Source organism: Uranotaenia lowii, chromosome 1 (assembly GCF_029784155.1).
Source record: "Uranotaenia lowii strain MFRU-FL chromosome 1, ASM2978415v1, whole genome shotgun sequence".
NCBI lineage: Eukaryota > Metazoa > Arthropoda > Insecta > Diptera > Culicidae > Uranotaenia > Uranotaenia lowii.
The window spans coordinates 52,132,936-52,157,115 of record NC_073691.1 but is presented as its reverse complement, the minus strand read 5'-3'; the positions used below and the strand labels follow the sequence as shown (position 1 = coordinate 52,157,115).

The following is a 24,180-nucleotide window of genomic DNA, read 5'->3' as shown; positions in this document are numbered from 1 at the left end:
AATTCAGATTCAGAATTCAGATTCAGAATTCAGATTCAGAATTCAGATTCAGAATTCAGATTCAGAATTCAGATTCAGAATTCAGATTCAGAATTCAGATTCAGAATTCAGATTCAGAATTCAGATTCAGAATTCAGATTCAGAATTCAGATTCAGAATTCAGATTCAGAATTCTGATTCAGAATTCAGATTCAGAATTCAGATTTAGAATCCAGATTCAGAATTCTGATTCAGAATTCAGATTCAGAATTAAGATTCAGAATTCAGATTCAGAATTTAAATTCAAAATTCAGATTCAGAATTCAAATTCAGATTCAAAATAATTCATACCCAGATTTAGAATAATTTGAAATTCAGGATTCAGATTCAGAATTGAAAATGCAGATTCAGATGCATAATTCAAATGAATTTGAAAATTAGTTCAACGAAAATTTTTAATATTCTTATCTTAATTAATAGCGTACAATAAATATTTCGTTCTGGTTCTTTTGAAATACAAATTTCAGAACGACTTCTGTAAAAAAAAATCATGTTTTTTAAAGAAAACTCTTATTTTTTTGTCATATTGACACGCCGCACTTTTTTCTATGCGAAATCATTCATTCATGCTTTTGGGGTTCATTCGATTTACCCATGCGCATTCACGGCATTCACGCGCGTTCATTTTTTGTTTACGTTTTACCGCATGCGGTCAATGATAAAATTGTGAAGCTTGTGTTTTGTGCGTTTTTTAACAGATAGTCGTTAATTTACGCAAAATAAGTACAACTTTTCGTAATCATTCCATTCTAAAGTACACTACAAGTGCAAAAGAAGTATTAGAAATGCAGACCGTTATAAATCAGACAACTCCAAAGTTGGACGATGATCTGGATCAGATGCGGAAGGATTTCTACGATCCGGAGCTGAACCGGTACGATACCGGTCCGGGAGCCGACCTGGAAGATTCCCTGCAACCGGGGGCTTTGGCCGCGGCTGCCGCTTTGACCAGCAAAATCAGCGAAAAGGAAATGGTCTGCCGGGATCGTCCGGCGGTGAAAATCCGGCTAATCAACACCCGGGATTTGACCGATACCGGCTTGACGGAACTGTGCAAACCCTACGGGACGGTCATGAGCGTCCATCGGCCGCGAAACGACAACAATCAGGCGTTTATTGAGTTCACAAACCAAAAGTAATAAATCGGGACTTTGAACCGGAAGGGTAATGTTTTTAAAAGTTTTTTTTTCTTTTTCAGTGAAGCTGGATTTGCCATTCAGGAGTTGAGCCGCAAGTTGGGCTTTCAGTTCTATCCGGCATTTGCCCATGAAAAGCGATCTAACCAACTGGTCGATGTGGGCTTGCTGGCTCCGCCACCTCCCGTAGAATCTGAACAGGGCAAGAATAATGCCACCAGTTTGGACCCATCCTTGGACGATGATAGTTGGGAAAGAACGTTAGCCCAGCGGCGCATCAAGATTGGGTTCAGCATTCCGCTTAAAATTCGCTTCCCGGAGGTGAAAACACTGGCCACCTCCAGCCATTATAAGCCTGTTCCCGAAAAGGTTACTGCTCTGGCGCGTACTGATCCGCAGCAGATTTTTTCCATCGTCGCCTTACTGAACAGCGAACCGTCCAAGGAATCTCAACCAAGGTAATTTTGTTACATTTGGAAGATTTATTTTCTATAAGTATCATTGGAAAATTGTGTAACATAACTTTTGTTTTCGTCTCCCGACAGAATCGACACCAAAATCGGCACCCGAATAATCGAAATGACCAAACGGGAGGGTGTCCAGCGACTGGCGGCATCCGATTCAAACGGTTCCGGCAAATTCGTCTTCCGGGGACTGACCGATGAGCAGCGGTCGCTCTTCAAGGACTCCCACTGCGTTAACTGTGGCCATCGAGGATTCTTCACCTGTGGTCTGTGTGGAGCTCCGTACTGTTCCAAGCATTGTCAGGAGCAAGACTTCGAGAAACATCAACCCTCGTGCAAGGGTGAACCGGATGTCAAAGTCAACGGTAAGGCAGAAGAAAAAGCTCAAGAAGAAACGATATCGGAATCTTTGGAGCAGGAGGGCTTCCCCAAGGGTGCCCACGTAATGATCGTGTCCGTTATGACTCCTGATCGCGTTTGGGTGAGAGCACTGGATAGGACCAGCAACCGAGAGTATTTGCAAACGTTGAGTGATATCGCTAATCATGCGCTGACAGCCGAGAGAGTTTCCAATACACCTCAAGCAGGGGACATTTGCCTAGCCATGTATGAACCGCTCAATGTTTACGCTCGGGTTCTTGTGACCAGAGTCATTCGTTCGCAGGCACATTGTGTCTTTATCGATTTTGGGATCGTTAAACGAATTGGTCTTGGAAGTTTGAAAAAGATTTCTGATTTAAAGCTCAAATTCAGAAAAGTGCGAATCCACAAGGTCCATCTTAAAGGCATTACCGATGAGCACGGTCACATTGAGAAAGCAATGAGTTACCTCAATGATCTGATCGGTCAACCGCTGGAAATGAAGGTACAACTCGAAGGCGGAAATCTGGTAGATGCAGCACTTCGAACGGCTACCGGAATCAATGTCAACAAGCGGATCAACGATCTCATAACCATTCCAATCGTTAATGTGGTTGAAGCAGCCGATAAGTTCATCGACTATAAAACCGTGCGACAAAAACGTCTTCCTGCCAATACCAAAATAGACATTATGGTTCTCAACCGCACCACCATTAAATTAGATTTCCGTGTCACGATAATCGCTTTCGAGGACTTGCCCTACGTCGAAGACATACAATGTAAGCTGCAGTGCTACGGGAAAAAGGTTCAAAATTTCAGCGAGTTCTACACGCCCCGTCTGAACGAGCTGTGTCTGGTTCGCAACATGGACATCTGGTATCGGGCCGTGTGTGTCGAATGTGTCGGCGATGGACGTCCATCGGTTTATCTTGTCGATTTCGGTTCCCTCATAATGGCTCGGCTAGAAGACATCCGCAAGCTGCCTCCTTCCCTAGCCATGGAAGTTCGAACTACCGATGCTAAAGTATACCAACTCGAGGAAGCGCAAAAATCGGGTGTCACCATCGATTCGGAGTTTCTCGATATCTATCTGGAGGAGAACGAGCGGATGACGGTAGAGACGACCGAGGAGGCCGAGTTCAAGGAGTTCGTCGAAGCTCTCGCTCGGGACGATACGCCCATGGTGACAGTCATTAAGGTTCCGGATTTTCTGTCCTTTTTGGCTGACCGAGCCGATTGTGCGGATGATATGAGAGTTCGATCCGGTTAATATAGATACGATATAAGTTTATCTTCGGCTGCAACATCTGTTGGAGAAGATTTGAGAAAGCCTTTCCACAATTTTGAAATCATTAATTAATTTTAATAAGTTTGAAAAATATTCTAATACCTTACTGGAATAATATCGGTAAGTGAACTCTTGTTTTTAGCTGGTTTATATACATTCACTTTTCTATTTCAAATATGGTTAGCTCAAACATTCTTTCGAGTTTTCGTCTGTAACTGTAACTCTCTATGCTAATAAGGTCTCATCAGACTCTGTTATAATATTAAAATTTAAATTAATGTAATGACTCAAAGCACTTAGTTTACTTTATTTCATTCTAACGATTTTTCAAATACTAATTTTAAAGAATATTGTGTAGTGTAAGGGCTATTAACCAGACGTTGGAATAAATGAAGGCAATGGCTTTCATCCACGATACATTACGGCAAGCCTATGCTCAGTAGATTGAGTCGATTTCGAGTCATTTTTGAATTTCTAAAACCTGGGGTCCTAAAAGCTTCAATTTGGTTCAAAACTCGTCCACCAATTTGTGCAGATTTTTTAAGAAACGTTTACATGAGTAAATTTGAACTTTCAGGTTTGTTTAGGAAAATTGAATATGTTGTACTGAAAAATAATCATAATTTTTGTTTCTTCTGTGGAACCGAGCCTGCTTATGGTTTTTGTGCTAATTAATAAATTCTCTAAAGGAAATTTTCCTCCCGAACAACTTTGTCGGAGACCGTTATCTTATTAGACAAAAAAGTTATAATAATTTAGATGTTGAATGATGGCATGTCTTTTGGCATTGAAAGTCAATAAATTAAATTGGCGTCACTGCTGAGTGCCAGCGAGGTATTGCATGACTTCTTTTTATGCAATACTTCGCGAATCACAAGCAGTGATGTCAGTTTAATTTACAAAATTGTGTTGATTTTTGAGTACAAAGTATTAAATTTTCCCATACAAACTTCAAACACTTTAAAGTCCGAATTTATTCAAGTAGGAAACGTTTTTTCAAAGTCCTGCAATAATCATGGGTGAGTTTTGAACCAAAACGAAGCTTTTTATACCCCAGGATTTGAGAAATTCAAAAGTGACCCCAAATCGACTCAGTCTAATGCTCAGCCTATTTTAAGTTTTGTTAAAAAATCGTAAATGGGGTTCGATGTAAGCTTTTGTTTTCGTGTTTTACTATTCAAGAATTAATTTAAAGCTTCTTAAAAATTTGGTGACTCGGTTAACTTTTATTCTGTTTTCTGTGAATTTATCGAAGAATACTCCAAGAAAAAATCCTACTAAATCATGTGTGAAATTGTGGATTTGTAAAGTTTGGATTTTCGCATGAGCATGCAATGATCGTAAAATGAGTTGCCGCGTGACAAAGTGTAATGGCGTTTTTGAAAAGACCGCTAAATATGACCGATGAAAATAATGCTCTGTGTTAGTTAATCGGTCGAAAAAAGTTGCTGAAGATTTGAATTAAAAACCTCACTAAATTCATAAAAGAAATCACGTGATGGCTCTTGTGCTCCCAGCGTAAAAATATCGAAAATCTTGAATCGCGGAAACGTATGGTTCCTGTGTTCCAGTTGTGTTTGCGTTCAATACTGCACAGTGGGCCCGCCCAAGTTAATATTTGTAGTGAATATCTGTGCTACTCATCTTGATGCTGTTAAGATCTGGCTGCTTATTTAGTTCATCTAGTTTAACATCTGGCTGTGAATGTATCATAGTCATCATAAGCAATGCCTTAATGAAGTTCGGTGTAAAATGCATAAAAATGTGGTAAAACGACTGGTGAAAATTGGACTTAACTTTGGAACAAAATGGTGGTGAATTTAATAAATATAGATCAACGATCGACTCGGTAACGTTAAATTGAAGGTGTGCGAGTTCTTTCTTGGTTAAGTTGTGACGAGAAGACCTTAAGAATGTTGAGAATGCGGATCCAACAGTATCTCAACCAAAGGACTGGAAAAACGTCAAGCCCGACAGCCGGAAATGAACAAACTGTCCATTTGACATCACCCCGTGGTCGTAGCAGAGCTTTGGTGAGTGCTTTTTATTTATAACAAAATCAATTTTTCAGTAGTGTATTTGTAACCTATCAAATATTCTTAACATATGTTCACCACCCAGAACGATTCGCAGATCAAAAATCTCCGAAAATTTATAAAAATCGTCAAAAAATATTAACTTCACTTTGAATGTGCTATGTGCATTATGCAATCCATGTAGGTACTTTTGCTTTTCTGAGCATACAAATTATAAACCTTTCAAGTCATCAAGACATACCCCCTTGTTTGATCACATCCATTTTCTTCCATAATCCAACTGAAAGTCCTGTTTAATTTGAAAAGCCAACCATCATCGAACATACATAAGTGGTGAGTCGTCGAATTATTAATCAGAGAAAAGTACACCCCTTGTCTCCTATTGCATTTATATAATTATTAATTATTAATTCTTCTAACATAAAGTTTAAATTTATAGTTGTTAAAGTTAGAGGCTCAGTAAACTGTTGATTAGATGTTTTTAGTATGTTTATCATAACAAGCATAGTAACTTATTACTACTGTAAACAGGGTCTTGCCTATAAATAGAAACGAATTGTACGTTATATGTTAATTTTTTTTTGTGGCGTTTAAATAGCTCGGGGAGCTGACGCTGGAAATTAAAATTAGCGATAGTTTGGAGAAGAAAATTTTAAAGTTTAGAGTAGGCAGCGTAGAATAGAAAGCGATCATGAGACGTTGGTTAGACCATCATGCACTTCATTATATCGATTCCGGCTGGATATGAACAGAATGCTGTTCAAGATAACAAACCAACCCCTCCTGATACCGGTTGGAGGAAGGACAAGGGTGGGTTCGAGACTGGCCTCTACTTACTCCCCAAGCATCTCACCTGTCGGCAACTTACGAAATTCGAACCCAAAAAATTTTCTTGCCGATACCGGGAATCGAACCCAGTACGCCTGGGTTACCAGACTCGCGCCAGCCTATCCACTAGACTACATCAGCGCTTAAATTGTACATTATAAGTTAATTCATAATAAACCTTTAACCTGAAAAAAAGAAAAACAATTAGGTTATGGGACCAGGTGAGCTCTGAAAAGAAAAGTTAGTTTTTGAAGAATAGTTAAATTCTTGACGCTGATTCCGAAGAACGGTTCAGATGGCTACTAGCGCAAAGAAAGTGGGCATCATACAGTTCGCTGGAGAAGGGTATGACACATGAAAGTTCCGTGTAGAGACCAAGCACGCGACTAATTGCGTACGGGACGCCATCGAGGAAGACCCTTCGGCGGAAACGGCGGTGGCAGCGGAGAGAATGGCCTTCAAGCAAGGAGCCAAGGAGTTATTGGTGGCATTCATCGCCGATAGCCACCTAGAATACGTCCGGGATAAACCAACAGCCGAAGCGATGTAGACTTCGTTGGCCGATACGTTTGTTAAGAAGAGGCTTGCCACTCAAACCAACATTCGACTATCCCTGACTCTTCTACGGATGGACGAAGGTACCGCCCTTAAGGACCACTTCCTAAAATTCGATGTGTTGGTTCGGCAACTCAAAGACGCTGGGGCCACTCTGACGGAACTCAACCAGGTGAGTCAGTTATTCATTTCGCTTGGGTATCATACGATGTGATCACCACGGGGCGTTGGAGAATCTTCCGGATGCTGAGATCCAACTCGGAAATGTGAAGGCACGTTTATTAGCGGAAGATCAGAAGCGAAATGGTCGCGACGGTGAACCAGGACCTGGAAGTAATGTTGAAAATACGGTTCTGGCAATGGAGAAGAACTCGCTGGGAAGTGTTTTGGATGTGGAGTTTTCGGTCACAGGCAGTCGGATTGTTTCAGTGAGAGGCGCTCTAGGAATGCTTACGCTCGAGCAATCCAAGTAAAATCCAATCCTGAAACTGCTCTGGTCAGTCCGAAAATCCTCAGAAGATCAAACTGGAAAGGACTTATTTTGATCCTCGATTCCGATGCTAGCATGCACATGGCTTGCTAAGAAGAGCCTTTCTCAAGGCTGGTTGATTTGGAGATCCCACTTGGTATTGAAAGCGCAAAGAATCAAGGACGGATGGTGGCCACGCAAGAAGGAGTCATCAGAGGAACGGTCGAAACATCAACCCGAAAGGTTCCATTGAAGCTGAGCAACGAGTTATTAACGCGTCAGCATTAAATTTTACTTCGGAAGTCCGGACTTCCGACTTCCGACAAAGAAAAGTGAAGTACTAGATTGTCGGAAGTCTGTGTTTTGTTGCCAGTTCACCAGCGACGTAACTTAAATTTTTATTTAAATCCACAATATATGTGCCAAGTTTGCTTTTTATGGATGCGTTGCTTCAAGTTGGAGTGAAGTCGAATTACAAGCAGAACGTGCTGTCATGCGGAAAATGGCCAAGTCATAGCCGAGGCTATTATGGAAGGGAACCTATTCTACGCTACGTCCACATGAAGGAAGTGAAAACTGGAACGGCGGTGGCAACTCGAGATGGTTCTGTGGCAAAAACGTTTCTGCCATTTGAGCTACATAAATGTGAAGAAGCTGCAGCAGTGATGAATGCGCAGAAAGTAATTTGAACCGATTGCCATTCAAACCAGCTACGACTAGACCACTTGAGAGCATCCATACGGATTTCTGTAAAAGGATCACGCCAGCAACTCAGTTCTAGTATTTTGTGCCTTTTGAGGATTATTACACTCGTTTTGCTGTGGTTTGTCTAATAAAGCGAATTTTCAAGATTTCTGAATCGATGGCGACGCCAAAGTTTGGACTCCGAATTGCGAGCATAAGGTGCGATTTTGGAAACAACAGCTGACGTACTACGAGCAGAATAATAGAAAAGATACGAGTAGCTGACTACATCCACATGGAGCACCGAAGTACTTTTGGGGCGAGGCAATGTTCAATGCGGTTTACATCTTCGATAGAAGCCCCACCGACGATTTTGTGGCTATAAGGCGTATTCATGGATTCCTAAGCAAAAGTGAGGAAAATTGGACCCAACTGGACATCGATGCACTTGGGTATGCTCCTAATGGATACCGCTTTTAGGATTATAAAAAAGGAAGACATTCGTTGCACGGGCTGTGAGGTGAAATGAGATGGCATTCCCCATCAAATATAATCTGGACGAGGTAAATTTCGAAAAACTGACTATTCCGATAGTAATTCCCCAGTCATTAGAGCAAGAGGGGGAATAGCAGTTAAATTGAGAGAAGATTGAAAGAAGTTGTCGAGGCTCCTGAAAAACCGCTGTACGAAACGACGGAGGAACTAGGTGGAGACGATTCGGATCTGATAACTTCGGATGATTCAACGACTGAAGAAGAATTCCCACTCCCTCTACAACTCAATAAGAGTACTACTCAGAATGAGGTTGCTCCTAGGTCCAGTAATAGGGAGTGCAGGGCAACAGGTTGGTTCCGAGATATTCTTACATCGTATGGTACCGTTTTTGCTGTAGAAAATCTCCCTCAGGTTCCCACGTCATATGCTGACATCCAGAAAACCCCGGATAAAACCAAATGGCTTGAAGCGGTTCGAGACGAACTGAGGTCGTTGGAGCGTAACCAGACTTAAAATTCGTAAAAAGGCCGATTATCTCGATTTCTGTCCCGTGCAAATGTTGAAGACCGATGCAGATGTGAGGCCGTTTTCGCTATAAAGCAAGATTGATAGCGAAAGGGTACATGCAGCGAAAGCACATCAATTTCAAAGAAACATTTGCTCCGGTGGCGAGGCTGACTACGATACGGACGATTCTGGCTGTGGCTAACAACAACGAGGTACACCAAATGGATGTCCGAACTGCGTTTCTTAATGGTGTGCTTGCAAAAAAGGTATACATGGGGGTACCGGAAGGCGTCCCCTCAAAGCATTAGATTAGAATTAGATTAGAAGGCATCAACTGAAAGGGGGTGTTGAAGTTAGAGTCTCGGTTCAGATGATTCTAGTATGTTCATCATAACAACCATATTAACTTGTTACTACTGTTAACAGGGTCTTGCCTATAAAAATGAGCGAATTGTACGTTATAAGTTAGTTAATAATAAACCATTAAAACATTAGAACTCTTTAAAAGTAAACAATATGAAATAATCCAGACTGACGTAGTCCACGAAAAAGATGCAGATGTTCAGCATCCAGGAACATACGCATCATTGCACTTAGTGGCTCATACAAAGCCTGATGAGTTTGATTCGGAAGTAACGAGTTAGATCGTAAAGTTCTTGATGGGGCTTATCATTCCTAGCATATTTGGCAATTGCACTTCTCTGATGAATCACAGTTGAATGATGCAAATTCAAGCAGATTCGTACAAACTGATCTTCCCGACATTAACTCGTAAGAACGATTTCAAAAAGTTTGGAGCCAGATGCTGCCTCTGCTTTGTTCCAAATTACGAACTTTTCCATTTGTTAGGGAACTAACGTTGTTGGAACGATTTATTGAACACTCGAGTTAGAGGCAGTGACACAGGTTCGATGCAGTGACAGTAACAATAGCCGAAATTCCATCCGATCCTGGTGCGAAAGAGATTTTAACTTTCTTGCAGCAGACACGATGAGCTCTTCACGGACTGTTAAAGGATTACAATTTATCACATCAGCAAGAACGTGAGTAGTTGCTTCACTGCACTCGCTTTCGGATGTAACGGAATCTAAAAAGACTTTGCGAAAATGCTGTGCAAACAAATCGCAGCAAGTGTCTGGAGTATTCGCAACTGCTTCATGATACAAAAAACCGATGAAGGTACGTTGCTCGAAGTAAGTGTTGAATTCACGAAGGTCCAGAAACTTCGAGGATTTGTTCGCAAACTAAATTGCAAGCGCAATACATGTGCTCGCTATTTTAAACTGTTGTTGTAAGTCAAGCGGCATCCATAAATTACGTAACGCAAAAAATGCACTTTTTTGACCCCCTCCCCCCCCCTGAGGGCACAAATCGTAACGCAGCGACGTACCCTCCTATGGAAATTACGTAACGCTGACAATTACCCTCCCCCCCATCTTCTCATGCTTTTAAATACTGATTTTCGAAGTTAAGAAAAGATTTTAACATAAATTATTTTAACGTTCTTAAAAACGGCATTAATATCTATCCAAATCGCTTCTTAGTACTCATTGATGATAACTCTCTGATAAAATAAATTATTTTTCTTATTACTAGTTGCTCTATGCGTGTTAACTGATGATCTACCTTGTTTTGTTCCAGGAGCATAACTTGTTATGCAAAAAATACTCCACTTAGTAATATTCGTAGGAATTACCAAAATTGTATTTTTTAAATCAATTGAGAAAAATAGTAATATTTGCGTTTTAAGATTGGATTAAGTTCTTGGGGGTAAATGCACCTAATATTCGGCTTTCCAACGGTTGTTTCACGGATATCCAACGCATATTTTATAGAGTCTATCTCAGAATCTTTAAAGAGCAAAGGTTATCCATTTTCAATCTTATTGAAACTTCAAATTTTAGGCTGATTTTGGTTTGCTAATTATTCAGCAAAAATTGCATGACATCTACAAAGCTGCAATTAAACTGAAAATTTTAAGGAAAAAATCGTTACGTAACGATGAGCACACCTCCCCCCCTCCCATATGTCACAATTCGTAACGCTCGAGTTTACTTCCTCCCCCCTAGGAGCGTTACGTAATTTATGGATGCCCCCTCATCGGTTTGATTTCTCCGAAGTCTGCGCAGAATGCGATCCCTTCCACGGGCGTAGATTTCGTAGCGAAGGTGTACTCCAGGTGGGTGAAGAATGTGGTTTGAATGTGGGTACGTTTTAATTTAACCAGCAACTATTTATATCGCAAAACGATGCTGTCATGTCGTCAACCAATGAGTTCTTAAAAACTACATCCCATTGAATGTTGTTCAAATATTGTGAAAGTAGGAAAAATTCCGTCTCGAAGAAATTCTGAGGTCTGTTACTTCTCGAAAGGTGGAGCTATTTCGATAGACAAATCTGCGGGCAGATCGAAAACAGATCTCTTTAAAACAGTTATCATCCTTCCGTTGATCATTCTTGAAAGATTGGTTAATTTTTATCCAATATTGAATTGTCTACTTTATTTCTGATGCAGACGAGGCAAAAAGAGTTGCCGATGAAGCAAAAAAGAATTGCCGATGAAGCAAAATTAGATACAAATGAAGCAAAAATAAGTTCCCGACAATTTACAATCGAGTATCGCAAAGCCCGTTACGAGGGGATAGGATCTAACTGGGTACGCAAAACTCGTTTGCAAATTTCTGCAACGACAATGTTTTGTGCCACATAAGCAATCTGTTTGCCTTGGCAGAATGGTGCTTTTCTATTGAGAAATTTACATTCGAGTATCGAGTATACAGTTACTTTTCTCATTAATAAAAACGGTTACTGACGATATACAGAAGCACTTTCCGTCATCAGTGTGGTACTGATGTAACAGTTTTTTTCAATCAAAAACACAAAGCTCGAGTAGAATGATTCTTTTGTTAAACCCAACAAATAACGTAAACGTTCAGAATGCTATAATGGTCAAAGGAGTGTAGGCGAATTCAGAAACGGCCGGGGCCGGCACTTAAGAGTGACGATGGGCTATAAAATATGACCGAAACACCGTTTCCGTATCCAAAATGGAAATCAATACTGTGCATGCAGAAAGCTTTTTTTTAGAAACGACGTTGGTAAACTAACAGCAGAAAACATACTTCCGACAATCTAGTACAACATTTTTCTTTGTCGAAAATAAGTGTGGAGCATGGAGGGGCTATTAAGAAATCAGTCATTACCCCAAGTTAAGTTGACAAAGAATCGGGAGCTATTTTTTCGCTTTGAAAGGACTGCTGCTTTAAAGGTAGTAACCGGTTGAAAATCCCCAGAAAAAAAAAAAAGGTAGTAACCGATGGAATTGCAAATTCCAGTTTTTTTTAATTCTTTACCATACGAACAAGTTGTTATTGTTTCAATGGAAGTTAGTTTTCATCATTCGTAACCTATAAATCATACATCGCAATCCTATGGCTTATAACAATATGCTGCTGTTTTCCTGTGATAAATTTACAATCGGGTACTGCGTTTACAATCTTTACTTTCACACACAATGAACTTTTCAGAAAATTTTAGTCAATATTCAAATACAGTTTTGTCAACGACAAGTCAAAAATACAAATTGAAAAAAAAATACCATTGGAAAAATAATAAAGTGGAAAACAAAAGTTCTATTATTCTGTCGAGCTGTTTCTTTTTCTGCACAAAAAGTTGCAAAAAGCTCTGAAAAAAATTGCACTTACCTCGTCCTGTTTCGACCGCACCAGATCTTTGCTCCACACCTTGTTGAACTCCGTCTGCTGACCGAGTATTTGGTTAATGTTATCACTTTTTTTCGCCGGTGTCGGCGTCGTCACTGTCGGTTGAATGGAGGACACTGTACGAAAATAAACCCCAAAAAAAGGTGATAAGTTTTCTACCTTGTTTGAAGGTGTCTAACTTTTCGACTCACATGTATCCATTCCTTCCGGTTGCAGACTGATTCTGGTTGCCGATTTGTCCTTTCCACCGAACCACTCGGAGCTGGTCAGAGTGGGTTCCCAAAGGACCCGGGTCGGCGGGAACAGATCGTCTTGGAAAAGTTCACTCTTGATCCGGGGTACTGTGAAGCTGAGCGGCTCAATCGTACCATTTGTGAGCCTTTGCGCTTTAGCGAATTCCACCGATGCAACGTCGCACTGGTTCTTGGGCAGGAAACTAAGACCCTGGGTTAGCGAAGAACATCGGTGATGCGACAGGGGGCAAATGTAGGGTGACTCTTCGGTGATCTCGAAGCAGTAGATCGTTGAATCTCCCTTTCCGGTTGCAAAGATGGTTGAACTGTCCTCGTCGTAGAATGGGATCAAGATAGCCGGTGAAACGTCGAGTCCAACCATGCCCATCGGAGAGCATAGATCGGTGGCCTTGTACACGTAGATTTGGCGTTCAGAAACCCTTTTTGAAAGATCAAGAGGTTAGTAATAAAAATTCAATAACTCAACCGATAAAACATACTTATCAAAGCCCGTGACAACGATGTATTCTCCATCGATGGCCCACACCAGTCTTGCGCCACGTGTTCCAACTGGACCGTTACCTTCCCTTATTGGGTTTTCCGACTTTCTGGGATTATATACTCTTATCTTTCCATCCTTCGAAACTGTAGCACCAAAAGTTCCACATGGGCTCCACGCAAAGCTAAAGATTTGATCCGTGTGTCCCTTCAGGCAATGTTTTTCGCTAAGAGTTTCGAGATCCCAAACCTTCAAGGTCATATCGTAGCTGGCCGTTAGGAATACGTTCTTCGCCAGCGGATGATACTTGAGGATGTAAATTTTGTCCGAATGCGCGACTAGTTCCTTCTCCGGCTCATTGGTAGGTTCCGTGAGGCCTCCCTCCGGGATGGCCCAGATCTTCACGGTTCCATCGTCGCAAGCCACCGCTAGGCGAGTGTTATCGAAAGGATCCCACTGGAAGTCCATAATATTGTTACCGTTGACTAGTGTTGGAATGACTCCGTCCGGGAGACGGCCCGGTTTGCTCAGTTCAAAGATGGCAATTTTGCCACCCGCGCCAGAGATTGGCACCGCTACCCTTTCGGAGTTAGCCGCGAATCCATCGCATTCGCCCGGAATCTGCCGGCTCAGGTTCCGGATGTTTTCTATGTGGGTCGATTTGTGACCCGGGGTTCCCTTCAGGTGCCGGAATTTGGACACCCGCCCAAACACCGTGGAAGTCCGCTTGGAAGCTGTGTTGGCCGTGTTATTGCTGTTGTTCCGTTTGGTGATGTCCGAGGGAAGGTTTTCCTTGCAGAGGTCGCTTCGGTTCCTGGTGAATTCCACGCTAGCCGGCGGTGGCATTGCTTCTTCGTCGGTTTTCTGCTCTCCCCGTACCTTGAGGGATTCTCTGCGCCTGAAATGATGGGATTTGATCGATTATTTTTGAAAATTACTTTATTGCTCCTAGAAACCACTATGAAGTACAAGATTATGTGAGGTGAGGTTTCCAAGAGTCTCTAGCCCTAATGGCCCAGTAGGGTAAAACTCTCGGAAAACCCTTTTGGCTAATTTCATTACTCATATTTGTTACATATTTGTTGTCGAAAACTAGTCAAAAATTCTATTTATTGAGATGGCCGCAGTTGTCCCTCATTAAACGAGGTTTTTCTTAATCGCAAAACGCCTCTACTTTGTCTCCAACAAAGCAAAGCAATTTAGGGAAGAATGACCCTGGCAGTTGAACTCCCTTGAAAAAAAAAAATCCAACAAAGCAAAAATCTCTTCATCGTTCAGGATAAGGCATCTGATCTAGTACTTCCAAAAAAAGTTCATACAGTTTACAACAGAAAAAAAACTAGGAAGAGTCACCACCGGAATAAACCGGAACCATAAGATCATGAAAGCGACGACTCGAACTCTCCAAAGGTGTTAACTTCCAGTGATATCCAGCATCATATAGACTCATTTGTTTGCTGAAGACTATTAGAAAATCTCTCATTCAACTAATGATCTGCAAAAAGAGGAAACAATCGAAAAGGTTGAAGATCTGGTAACGGTCTCTGTAGAAAGAGTAGGCATTGTAGCATTATAATTAAGTTAGTGTAGCTATTTTGTCTTGTGCGTGTAGTCCGACCATCTGAGTCCAAAACCTACCAAAGAATGGTCAATGAGAGATATTGTTAAAGCTATGATCGCAGAACATTGTCTGTGTACTACATCGTCGTCGACTTCGTCATCGTCATCAGGCTGCTAACCTGCTCTACGAGCAACAGCAGTAACTTCCTCGACTTCGACAATTCATATTGAATCAGTAAAGAGTGTGTAGATATCCGTCAGGGCAGGCTCCTTTATAAATTAAGGTCACAAACAGAACCATGCAGACCGAAGAATATCCGAAAACGACTCTTCAACGCTGCAGCGCTTGCCATTCACGAACCGAGAGAAATTGTACTCTGTGGACTGGACGCAGCTCACAGGGGATTCCGACAAGAGACGGTATTGGAATGCCAAAGCTAGGTACCCCAATACATCACCGAAAGATGTCATTTCCTACCCGTAAGACCTCCGCCTGGTTAGCCGTAAATCAGGGCGGGAGGAACTGACCGTTTTCACCAGCAAATCGCTTCTTTAACCTTCCAAAGCCGTTCGCTAAATATCCGTTTCAGGGAAATATGAGTTGTAATTTGATTTCGTTCTCCTGGCTGTAAATGTTAACCGATTTTGATGATATTATATTCATTGTGTAGGTAATTTATTCTTATTACTCAACATTTCAAAATAAAGTCGATATGTATTACCCGGTTTTCAGAAACTGGTTCAGAAAGTTAAAAGTCCGAAAAATCAATTTTATTTTTAAAATACTCATAACCTCTGACAGCTTTTCTGTATTTAATTATTTCATAGATGTTTGAAATTGTCAAGAATCCATCTATCCGACAATGTATAGATATGTTGGGGTCCAATTTAAGTTTTTACCGCTATGACAGATCTTCCGGTAGAAAAAAGTCTTACTTTAAAAAAACGACATCCAGTTTTGGCTTTGCTTAGCTGTATTTCATTTCTCAATGAACCGATTTTAAAAACTCAAATTTTAGTTTTTTGGCGTTAATTTGATCATTATTTTCATAGAACATACTTGGTCTGTCAAAACTACTAGTTCATCAGTATATTGGAATGATGATAAAGATGTTTGAAATGTGCGCTTCGGGTCATATTGACCCGAACGGCTTTGGAGGGTTAAGCGAAACCGTTTTTGGGAAGACATGTTGAACTTATCTTCATTTTTAAAGGAAGTAACATAAACGGAGTCGTCAAGAAAACCCTCCATTCAAAAGCAACGCGCGTTAATTTTAACCTCTTTAATTTTAATATTTATTCAATATTTTGTATTTTGAGCAAATACTTTAGTCCTTCAGCTACTGTTTTGTGTACGTAACCTTAGCGGAGGCAAAAAATTGGAAGCTGGTACACGAACGATAAAGAGACGCTTTGCCAAGGCTCGTTGGCGTTCGGCCAAGTTCTCCAGAAGTCGCTGGAGTTAATATTTTAGATATAGAGTTAATAAGCATTGCTCTGGCTTGCGCAGTATCAAGGTCTCCTAAGGGTGACCAGACTGATGTCTCTGATCGCTGCCTTGGAAAGAGGTTTTTGAATGTTTCATGAATCGGCTGCCTACGATTCTTCGTTTATGTAGCATTAGAATTATGTATATGTGGTTATTGAATTTTTAGCGTGTAGTAATTGTATTAATTCGAGCCAAAATTGAGTGTTTAGAGTTAAGAGTGTAAACGTCAAACGCACACGTGGACGACATAAACAAGAATCCGCAAAACAAAACAAAATCTGTGGAACGAAACAAATTAAGCGCCAGAATTCGTCATTGCGATTGTGATTAGCTGAACGTCGTGGAGTTACCGTCCGTCGCTTACTTCTCGGAGTCAAAGCCAACAAACTGCGAACCAAATTCGAGATGGTTTGGTGAAGACGTGAGACAATACGAAAACCTCTACTAAATGGATCGAATAAAAACTGCCTCTGCCTTCTCCCCCTTTTAGGCAACATGAGATAGCGGACGATGTTTTTTCTGACTCACCAGCAAACAGAACCATCACCGGCGGAAAAGAAGCCGTAGGCCGAAGACATTTCCATGCCACTAGTAAAAAGGAAATTGGAAGACGAAAGAAAAATGGCACTTCAGGTGCCGAAACATAACCACTCGCTTGGCAATCATCCGGTGGAAGTTTCGATTGGAAGAAGACAAAGACCCCTCATGGGTGAGTAGCGATTTTGTTTGTCTGATAAGAAGCGAAAAGTAAAGCCATGGTTATTAATCGGCAGGCCGTTGTTTGGTAGCTAAGCTCACTTTTGAGATCCGGTCAGCCATCAGTAGATCAAGCTAAAATCATCGAGATGCTCCGGACCATAACCATGCGCCCGTTGAGCAGTGCAGCCAGGGACGTCTGCTAGATTCTGTTATACTACCGTGATACCTGAGGAAACCGATTAGAACATGTCGAATATTATTTAGATTACGTCGAAGTTTCATGGTCCAAAGAGTTGCAAAGGATGTCTTCTCGCAAGTGTAGCTCATTTGGATGGACCTTGACCAAATAGATCGAACTTGCATAGGACCGGAATATCAGTACAATTGCAGCTGTACCGTGCGATATCGTGTCCAAATGCACAATTAAATACCAAGATATTATTAGCAGTAGAAGGACAGGAAGCTATCGATAGGATCTGCAAAAGCTCAGATGTGTCCACAGGTTGATATAAACCTGCGAGTACTCAGCAGACCGTTTTGTCTGAAGCAACCTGCAAAATGTCAAGTCGAGTTGATCCCGATCGTCGGGAATTGGATGAGTAGGAAACTGGATGTAGTGAAGTTCTACATGACCCAATACTTGACTGGTAATGGATGCTTCTCTACAGATTTGGACCCCTGGCTTCGACACTCTGTCTGACTTGGAGTTAACATAAGAACACAACGACAAGGTGTGGAGAGGATGTAAGAGGGTGAACTTGGCATGTAGTCTTCGATGTGTTCACCAGAATCATAATAGCCTTGCAAAAAGTTGGGAATTGCAAATTGTGACAGTTGATTGTATCGTCTGGGAGCATCTCTACTCAGATGGCCGATCCCAAGGTTGAACCTACAAGGTCAGGGCAAAAACGATTGTATAACGGCCGCCGTATGTCCCGCGTGCGGAAGTTAGATAACTAAATCGCTGGAAAGTTATCGAGTAGTGTCGTATGCTAAGGTTAAAGGATAAAATTACCTTCTCTGCAGTAGACATCGAAGGAAACAGAGTAGAGTGGCTCCTCACGTCGGATTAGTCATTTGAATCAGGGTAACATAAATTCTTCAAAGATGGACAGAAGATTCGACCACAAGTCATTACGAAGATAGGTCGGATTTTGAGTCGTTAGAAGAGAGGTCATGCGTCAAGTCGTCATGATGAGAGGTAGATTAGACTGGCCCAACCTTGTATGGGATGATTTTTACAACTTTTTTTTCTAAGCGGCACCCCCTAGATTGGTGCATTTAGGTGAAAAAATGACTTTCTAAAAGTTTTAGGTCATTTGGAAGAAGCACGAGCTGGCGCAAAGGAATTGAAATTTGTATGGAGATTTTCGGCAAAATGTATGAAAAATTGACATACTTTCACTCTTTGTGTTCTAAAATATGTTTCCAGTATGCTAGAAAGCTCAGAATTTCAGGAATTGTAGTTCAAACAATGACCAACAAGTTTGTAGAAGATTGTGATGCGATACGAGTTGACTGTGATGAGTTATTTGCAATCGAATGTGCGATTTTTTATTTCGCATTTCACTGATATCGTGAACGGTGTATGGGCTAATAATCGCACTAACTTGATCGCGTCGTCGCACAATGCAGCAGATTATAGTTTTTCAAACCTTTTTTCAAGTTTTTGCAAAGATATTTGTTATAAAATAAGCTACAACTTTGCCGAAGACACAAACTTTCTATCTGTAATTCTCATTGTGTGACTATGCGATCAAGTCAGTACTAATAATCCACCTATACACCGTTCACGATATATCGATGAAATGCGAAAAAATCACACATTCAATTACGGATAACTCATCACAGTCAACTCGTATCGCGCCACAATCTTCTACAAACTTGTTTGTCATTGTTTGAACTACAATTCCTGAAATTCTGAGCTTTCTAGCATACTGGAAACATATTTTAGAACACAAAGAGTGAAAGTATGTCAATTTTTCATACATTTTGCCGACAATCTCCATATAAATTTCAATTCCTTTGCGCCAGCTCGTGCTTCTTCCAAATGACCTGAAACTTTCAGAAAGTAATTTTTTCACCTAAATGCACCAATCTAGGGGGTGCCGCGTGGAATATAAAGATTTTTTTGGTTATGGGCCAGTCTAAGGTAGATGTGTGGAGTAGCTTCAGTAATCACTATTGTCGTGGATCGCACAAGCGTGAGGGTCGGACTACAGGTCACAGACCCCAGGTGGCCTTTGGCGCATAGAGGATATGCACGGGTATACCATGAGTTGACTGTTACGAAGCGAGGGCTGTTAGAGGAGTGCGTAAAGCTCAACGAGCAGCGTCAATGCTCAAGTGGCAGGATCAATGAAACGCATAAGCTAATCCCGCGACTTTCAGACTGGGTAAATCGGAAGTATGTAGAGGTCAACTTCTACCCGACGCAGTTCCTTTCGGGTCATGGGTACTTTAAGCAATACCTTCATCGGTTTAAGCTTATCAGCTCGCCATATTGTCCGGAATGCGAAGATACGGAGGAATCGGCAAAACATGCTATCTTTTCGGCCCCAGGTTCGTTTCAAGGCGCCAACAACTTCAAAATATAAGAGCTGAAAATGTTGTGAGTGAAGTGTGTCGACAATTCAAAAGTAACGCGATCTTAGGGCGCGATATCACCCTAATCTGGACTCATTCGTGTGTGGGGCTTAATAGGTCTCACATACTCAGTTACGATCTTTCCTGCATCAAAAGCAAGCAGATGAACCATCCGAGATGGTAGTGATGGGATTCTAGCTTGGTAGTTTCTCAATCGCTATGCCCATGCCCTGATGGTTAGAAATCCTACGAGAGTGGATGCTGTGACGGGCGCGATTTACTTTGAACGGCTGACTGTAGTATTCGTAACGCGTTCTGTAATGGAAAGAGTATGACGATTGTACAAACCGTGATCCATTACAGTTCAAGTGATCCATTACAGTTTAGCAGATCAGTTTTTTGTCAAAGACAGTTGTATCAAAGAGCATTTAATGCAGACCGTATCGAAATCCAATGAACTGAGCAAAGTAAGCTGTATTTCTTAAAAATCGTTAATGTACCCGTTAGATGATCCAATTAGAGCGATGACGAAGGCGTCAGCATCTAGAAACTTACCGCAACGGCACCGGCGAGGCTGGCTTCTCCTCCTGGACGCTCTGAGATCGGTTCTCGTACAGACGCCGCCGCTCCGCTATGCTTGTGCGCTGTCCGCTCAGCCGCTCGAACTGATTGGTCTTATCATCGGTGCCCGCGGCATCGAACTGATCCTCCGACTCGGTCGACGCCTTCGACTCGAATATCTACAACAAAAAAACTTTGGTTAAAATGGTCTGCTACCGGTATCTACTGCGTGAGTTAGTAACCTTTTCACGATCCCCCGACTACCGATCGATCGATGATTAGTTTGCCGTTAGAAAGGATACAAAATTGTTAAGGTTAGCATTGGTGTTACGGTTGTTAAGCTACCATAGATCTATTTTGTTACCTTCCGCCTTTCGGCTGTAGAGATGATTCGCGGTTTGTCTTCCTCATCACCAGACTTCGGTCGAAGCGGAACTTCTTCTGTTGTTTCAGCGGGAGCTTCCTGCTCTTTGCAGTTACCATTTTCGTGAACGCTGGGCTCGTCTACGCTTCCATTTGAGGCCAAACTGTTTTCCTGGGTATTGTCGTTCGAGTCCCGTTGACCGTCTCCGTTCTCCGATTTCGGTGCCTGCGGTACGTTGAACACTTTGTCGAACGAAAACTCACTGGAGCTTCCGGTGCTGCTGAACGGTTTCGGTCCGAGACGAGGCTGTTAAGAGATAATATGTTGAATTAGGATAGGTTACTATTGTTTCGAAATGATCAAGGTGGTGGTGCCTTATCTAGAACTAAGGGCGAAGTACGGCAAACAACTCAGAAAAAGGGTACTGGACAAACGGAAAAGTTAAAGTGCAATGCAAACGATCGAGATACTCGGGATGTACGGGATTCATTCGGAGGAGCAATCAACCAATAAACGGGCAAAACAACTGGCAACTGTTCAGAACAAGAAAACAGCGCTCAAACCTTGTATCCGGTGGCAGTTGTCCGAGGTCTGGCCACCGGTCGCGGTGCTGGAACGACGGAGTTTGGTGGGCTATCCTCACCGACTCCGGAAAGCTGCTCCGAGACGGAGTTATTCCGGGACGTTCTTGGCAGTGGTTTCGGGGGAGTTACCTCGGTCGTCTGATCGGACTCCTCAAGGCTACCGTCATCTTCTTGGCTGTTCTGCGAGGGAAGGTTTCCGTTGCTTTCGCTCTCTTGCGTTTGGTGAGATTTGGCATCGATCAGCATGTTCGCGTTCTCCGTATTCTTGCAATCCTTGTTCGAGGTAACCTCTTTAAAACGCTGCTCGAATTCGCTCTTCTCGCTGTGTGACTGCTGTTCCATTTGCTTGATCTTGTCCTTGATCGGTACGAAGGTTGGCTTGACGATCGCTTCCTTTTCGATTTTGGCTGCCGTGCAGTTAGGCGTAGTAGTTGCGGAGTTTTTCGACTTATTAGCAATGTTTTTCACTACTTCATTCAGATTACCTCGCAAAATCTTTTTGTAGATTTTTAGAAGAAGTTAGGGGTTATTTGTGAGAGATGGATTCATTCGGGCAGGCAAGATTCCAGCGAAAGGATAGTATGAATAATGATAGAAACATGTAATAAATGAGTAAGATTATGTACATACACGGGCTCGGTTAGTATCAATAAAGGGAAAATCAAGGTTAAACATTCCAATTATGAACAAATAACATTTGGTTCCAGTTAGAATATTGATTGTTTTTAACTTACGATAATCGGTTGCTCCCCAAGTTCTCTTTTGGCAGGATCGAGGCTGATTTTCGGAACTGAAATGTTTACTCCATTAAGCCACTGAGTCGCTGTCAGTTCGGTTTTGAAGCCATTGGTGTCTGGGTAAAGATCACTATGGAAATCACGATAGGTCTGGAATAATTCACAAACAAGGTCAAGAACTTGGATCCGAAATTACAAACGCTGAAAATTACCTTCCGAGGTACTTGATACATAATCGGGATCACGGAGTTCGAGGTGAGTTGCATAATACGGTTAACCTCGCCTTCCATCACTCGCAAGGCCCGCTTCGGTACCAAGCATGCCCCCTTGGTCTGCTCTCCAGAATGCCGTATTCCTTCGATCAGGTACGGATCTTTATCCGTAACTTCCAGATAGGAAATTGTTGTATCACCCTTGCCCGCAAGGAACAACATATTGGTATCGGCGTCGAGGAGAGGCATCAAAATTCCTGTAGAACAATCCAGCTCTAGCGTCTTCTCAGGCGTCGAGAAGTTTCGTAGATCACGTATTAGGACCTGTCGCAACCTAGCCGCATCGAAACCGGTCGTCAGAATACGATTCTGATCGCCCAACCAAACTACTCGGGAATCTTTAATACTCTGATGGCTTTCAGCGATCATCGTAATTGGACTCTCCGCTCGAGGGTCCAAAATACGAACCATTTTGTCCTTACAGCTAGTCGCACAAATCTTTCCGTCCAGCTTCCAACTGAGCGATTGAATCACCTCTGGATGTTGGTTGTTAGCTGTAAAATAATAAGAATTCTTGAATAACCTCACAAACCATACCCAGGCTACCCTCCAACACTCACAGAACGATTCTTGCTGGCAGGTGAGATCCCATAAACTCACACAGCCTACGGCCGTCGAATACAGTAAACAATCTGCCGTCGGATGGAATCCAACTGTCTCAACTCGGCGCTGTTTGGTCGAGAAACTGCATTCCGGGTTCGAAATAGAATTCTCCAGTCCCTTCTCCGGAATGTGCCACACCTTAACCAAACAATCCTGTGATCCCGTCGCCAGCAACCCGTCGTGAAACGGCGAAAAGTCCAAATACGTCACCGTATCCGAGTGGGCATGCAGCAGCGGCATGGTTTTACTCTTGCGGCCACAGTCGTCGATCGGCAGCACGGCCACACTGGATCCCGCATGTTCCCAGTTGAAGGCTATGAAGGCTGCCGATGCGGCGATGTTGTTGCCATAGGTCTGGTACGAACCGACGCAGATGTCCCGGATGCATACTTCCGGCTTCGGCACGATCGGGGCAGCGTTTTTGTACTTGGAAGCCTTAAATCGCCATGCCATGCTTCCCTGTTCTTGCGCCGAGGAGGAGGAGCTGTCTTGACGATTCTGATGCTAGTGGCAGTATTGTGGAATCTGTTGGAAGAGAAGATGATGATACTTTGTTAGTATGTTTGAAATTGGCAAAATGTGCAGAAAATTGCGTTACTTAATTTGAACGGCCCCTCCGTAATGCAACTAACAAAGCTGTGTCCATCTCAATAGACAACTTACGCTTTTCTTATAAAAGGTAAAGAGTAAAAAATGTCACTTGGAATGTGCTAATTTTCTACGTCAAACTGTTTTTTAGCGTGTAAAGCGCTGATGTGGTCTAGTGGATAGGCTGGTGCGATTCTGGTAACCCAGGCGTACTGGGTTAGATTCCCAGTATAGGCAAGAAAACTTTTGGGTTCGAATCCCATAAGTTGCCGACAGGTAAACATGTGTTCCATTATATAAATAACTATATTTCATAAATATTTCAGAGGGAATGCATCTGGGGTTAATCTGAACAGACTATTGCAAGGGGAGTGGATTGCCAACCATTGTAGGTCTCTGAAGGTTGGTTCCCAGCAAGCAATTCGAAGGCCAAGCCACACAGACATAGGCTGGACCTTGCTACCGATGGGGGAATTATACATACATACACATACATACAAACTGTTTCTTATCGTGTATTTCGTGTATCGTGTTTTGTATCGTGTATATGTATACAACTATTTTTCTCTTGAAAATGCTGACAAAATTAAACGGTGAGTTGTTCGATTTTATCAAAATTTTATTTCTGTTATATAAAATGGTGTAACGATGCAAGACTCACTTCCCCTCCGAAATTCCAGAAACCAATGTTCGCGAAATTATGTCCAATGAAAAAGAGCGAATGCCATAGTAGCTCAAAAGCATAGACAACTGGAAAAAAGTTTTAATCATTCCAAAACTCGCCGAAAAATGTCGATTAATTTTTTATAAATATATCGCGGC

General features: G+C 42.1%; 2 protein-coding genes across 5 annotated transcripts in view; one reads left to right on the top strand and one right to left on the bottom strand.

Moving 5' to 3' along the window:
- LOC129747490 (coronin-7) overlaps nt 1–24,180 on the bottom strand; it is a 57,755-nt gene that overhangs the window by 3,582 nt on the left and 29,993 nt on the right. For 2 of the 4 annotated variants that reach the window (XM_055741749.1, XM_055741740.1), the window contains exons 3-12: nt 22,728–23,295; nt 22,108–22,661; nt 21,893–22,045; nt 21,138–21,653; nt 20,575–20,880; nt 20,453–20,470; nt 20,205–20,389; nt 13,317–14,213; nt 12,775–13,256; nt 12,566–12,699 (exon numbers count right to left, since the gene is read on the bottom strand). In XM_055741749.1, the coding sequence (XP_055597724.1) occupies nt 12,566–12,699; nt 12,775–13,256; nt 13,317–14,213; nt 20,205–20,389; nt 20,453–20,470; nt 20,575–20,880; nt 21,138–21,653; nt 21,893–22,045; nt 22,108–22,661; nt 22,728–23,223 (3,741 nt within the window). In that variant the 5' untranslated portion in view covers nt 23,224–23,295. The remainder of the gene's footprint in view (nt 1–12,565; nt 12,700–12,774; nt 13,257–13,316; nt 14,214–20,204; nt 20,390–20,452; nt 20,471–20,574; nt 20,881–21,137; nt 21,654–21,892; nt 22,046–22,107; nt 22,662–22,727; nt 23,296–24,180) is intronic. The other 2 variants (XM_055741756.1, XM_055741764.1) reach the window with 2 other exon arrangements.
- Nucleotides 668–3,274, top strand: LOC129747515 (protein vreteno). The gene is made up of 3 exons (XM_055741775.1): nt 668–1,174; nt 1,238–1,633; nt 1,721–3,274. Exons 1-3 carry the CDS (start codon nt 825–827, stop codon nt 3,267–3,269), a joined length of 2,295 nt encoding a protein of 764 aa, XP_055597750.1. The 5' UTR covers nt 668–824; the 3' UTR covers nt 3,270–3,274.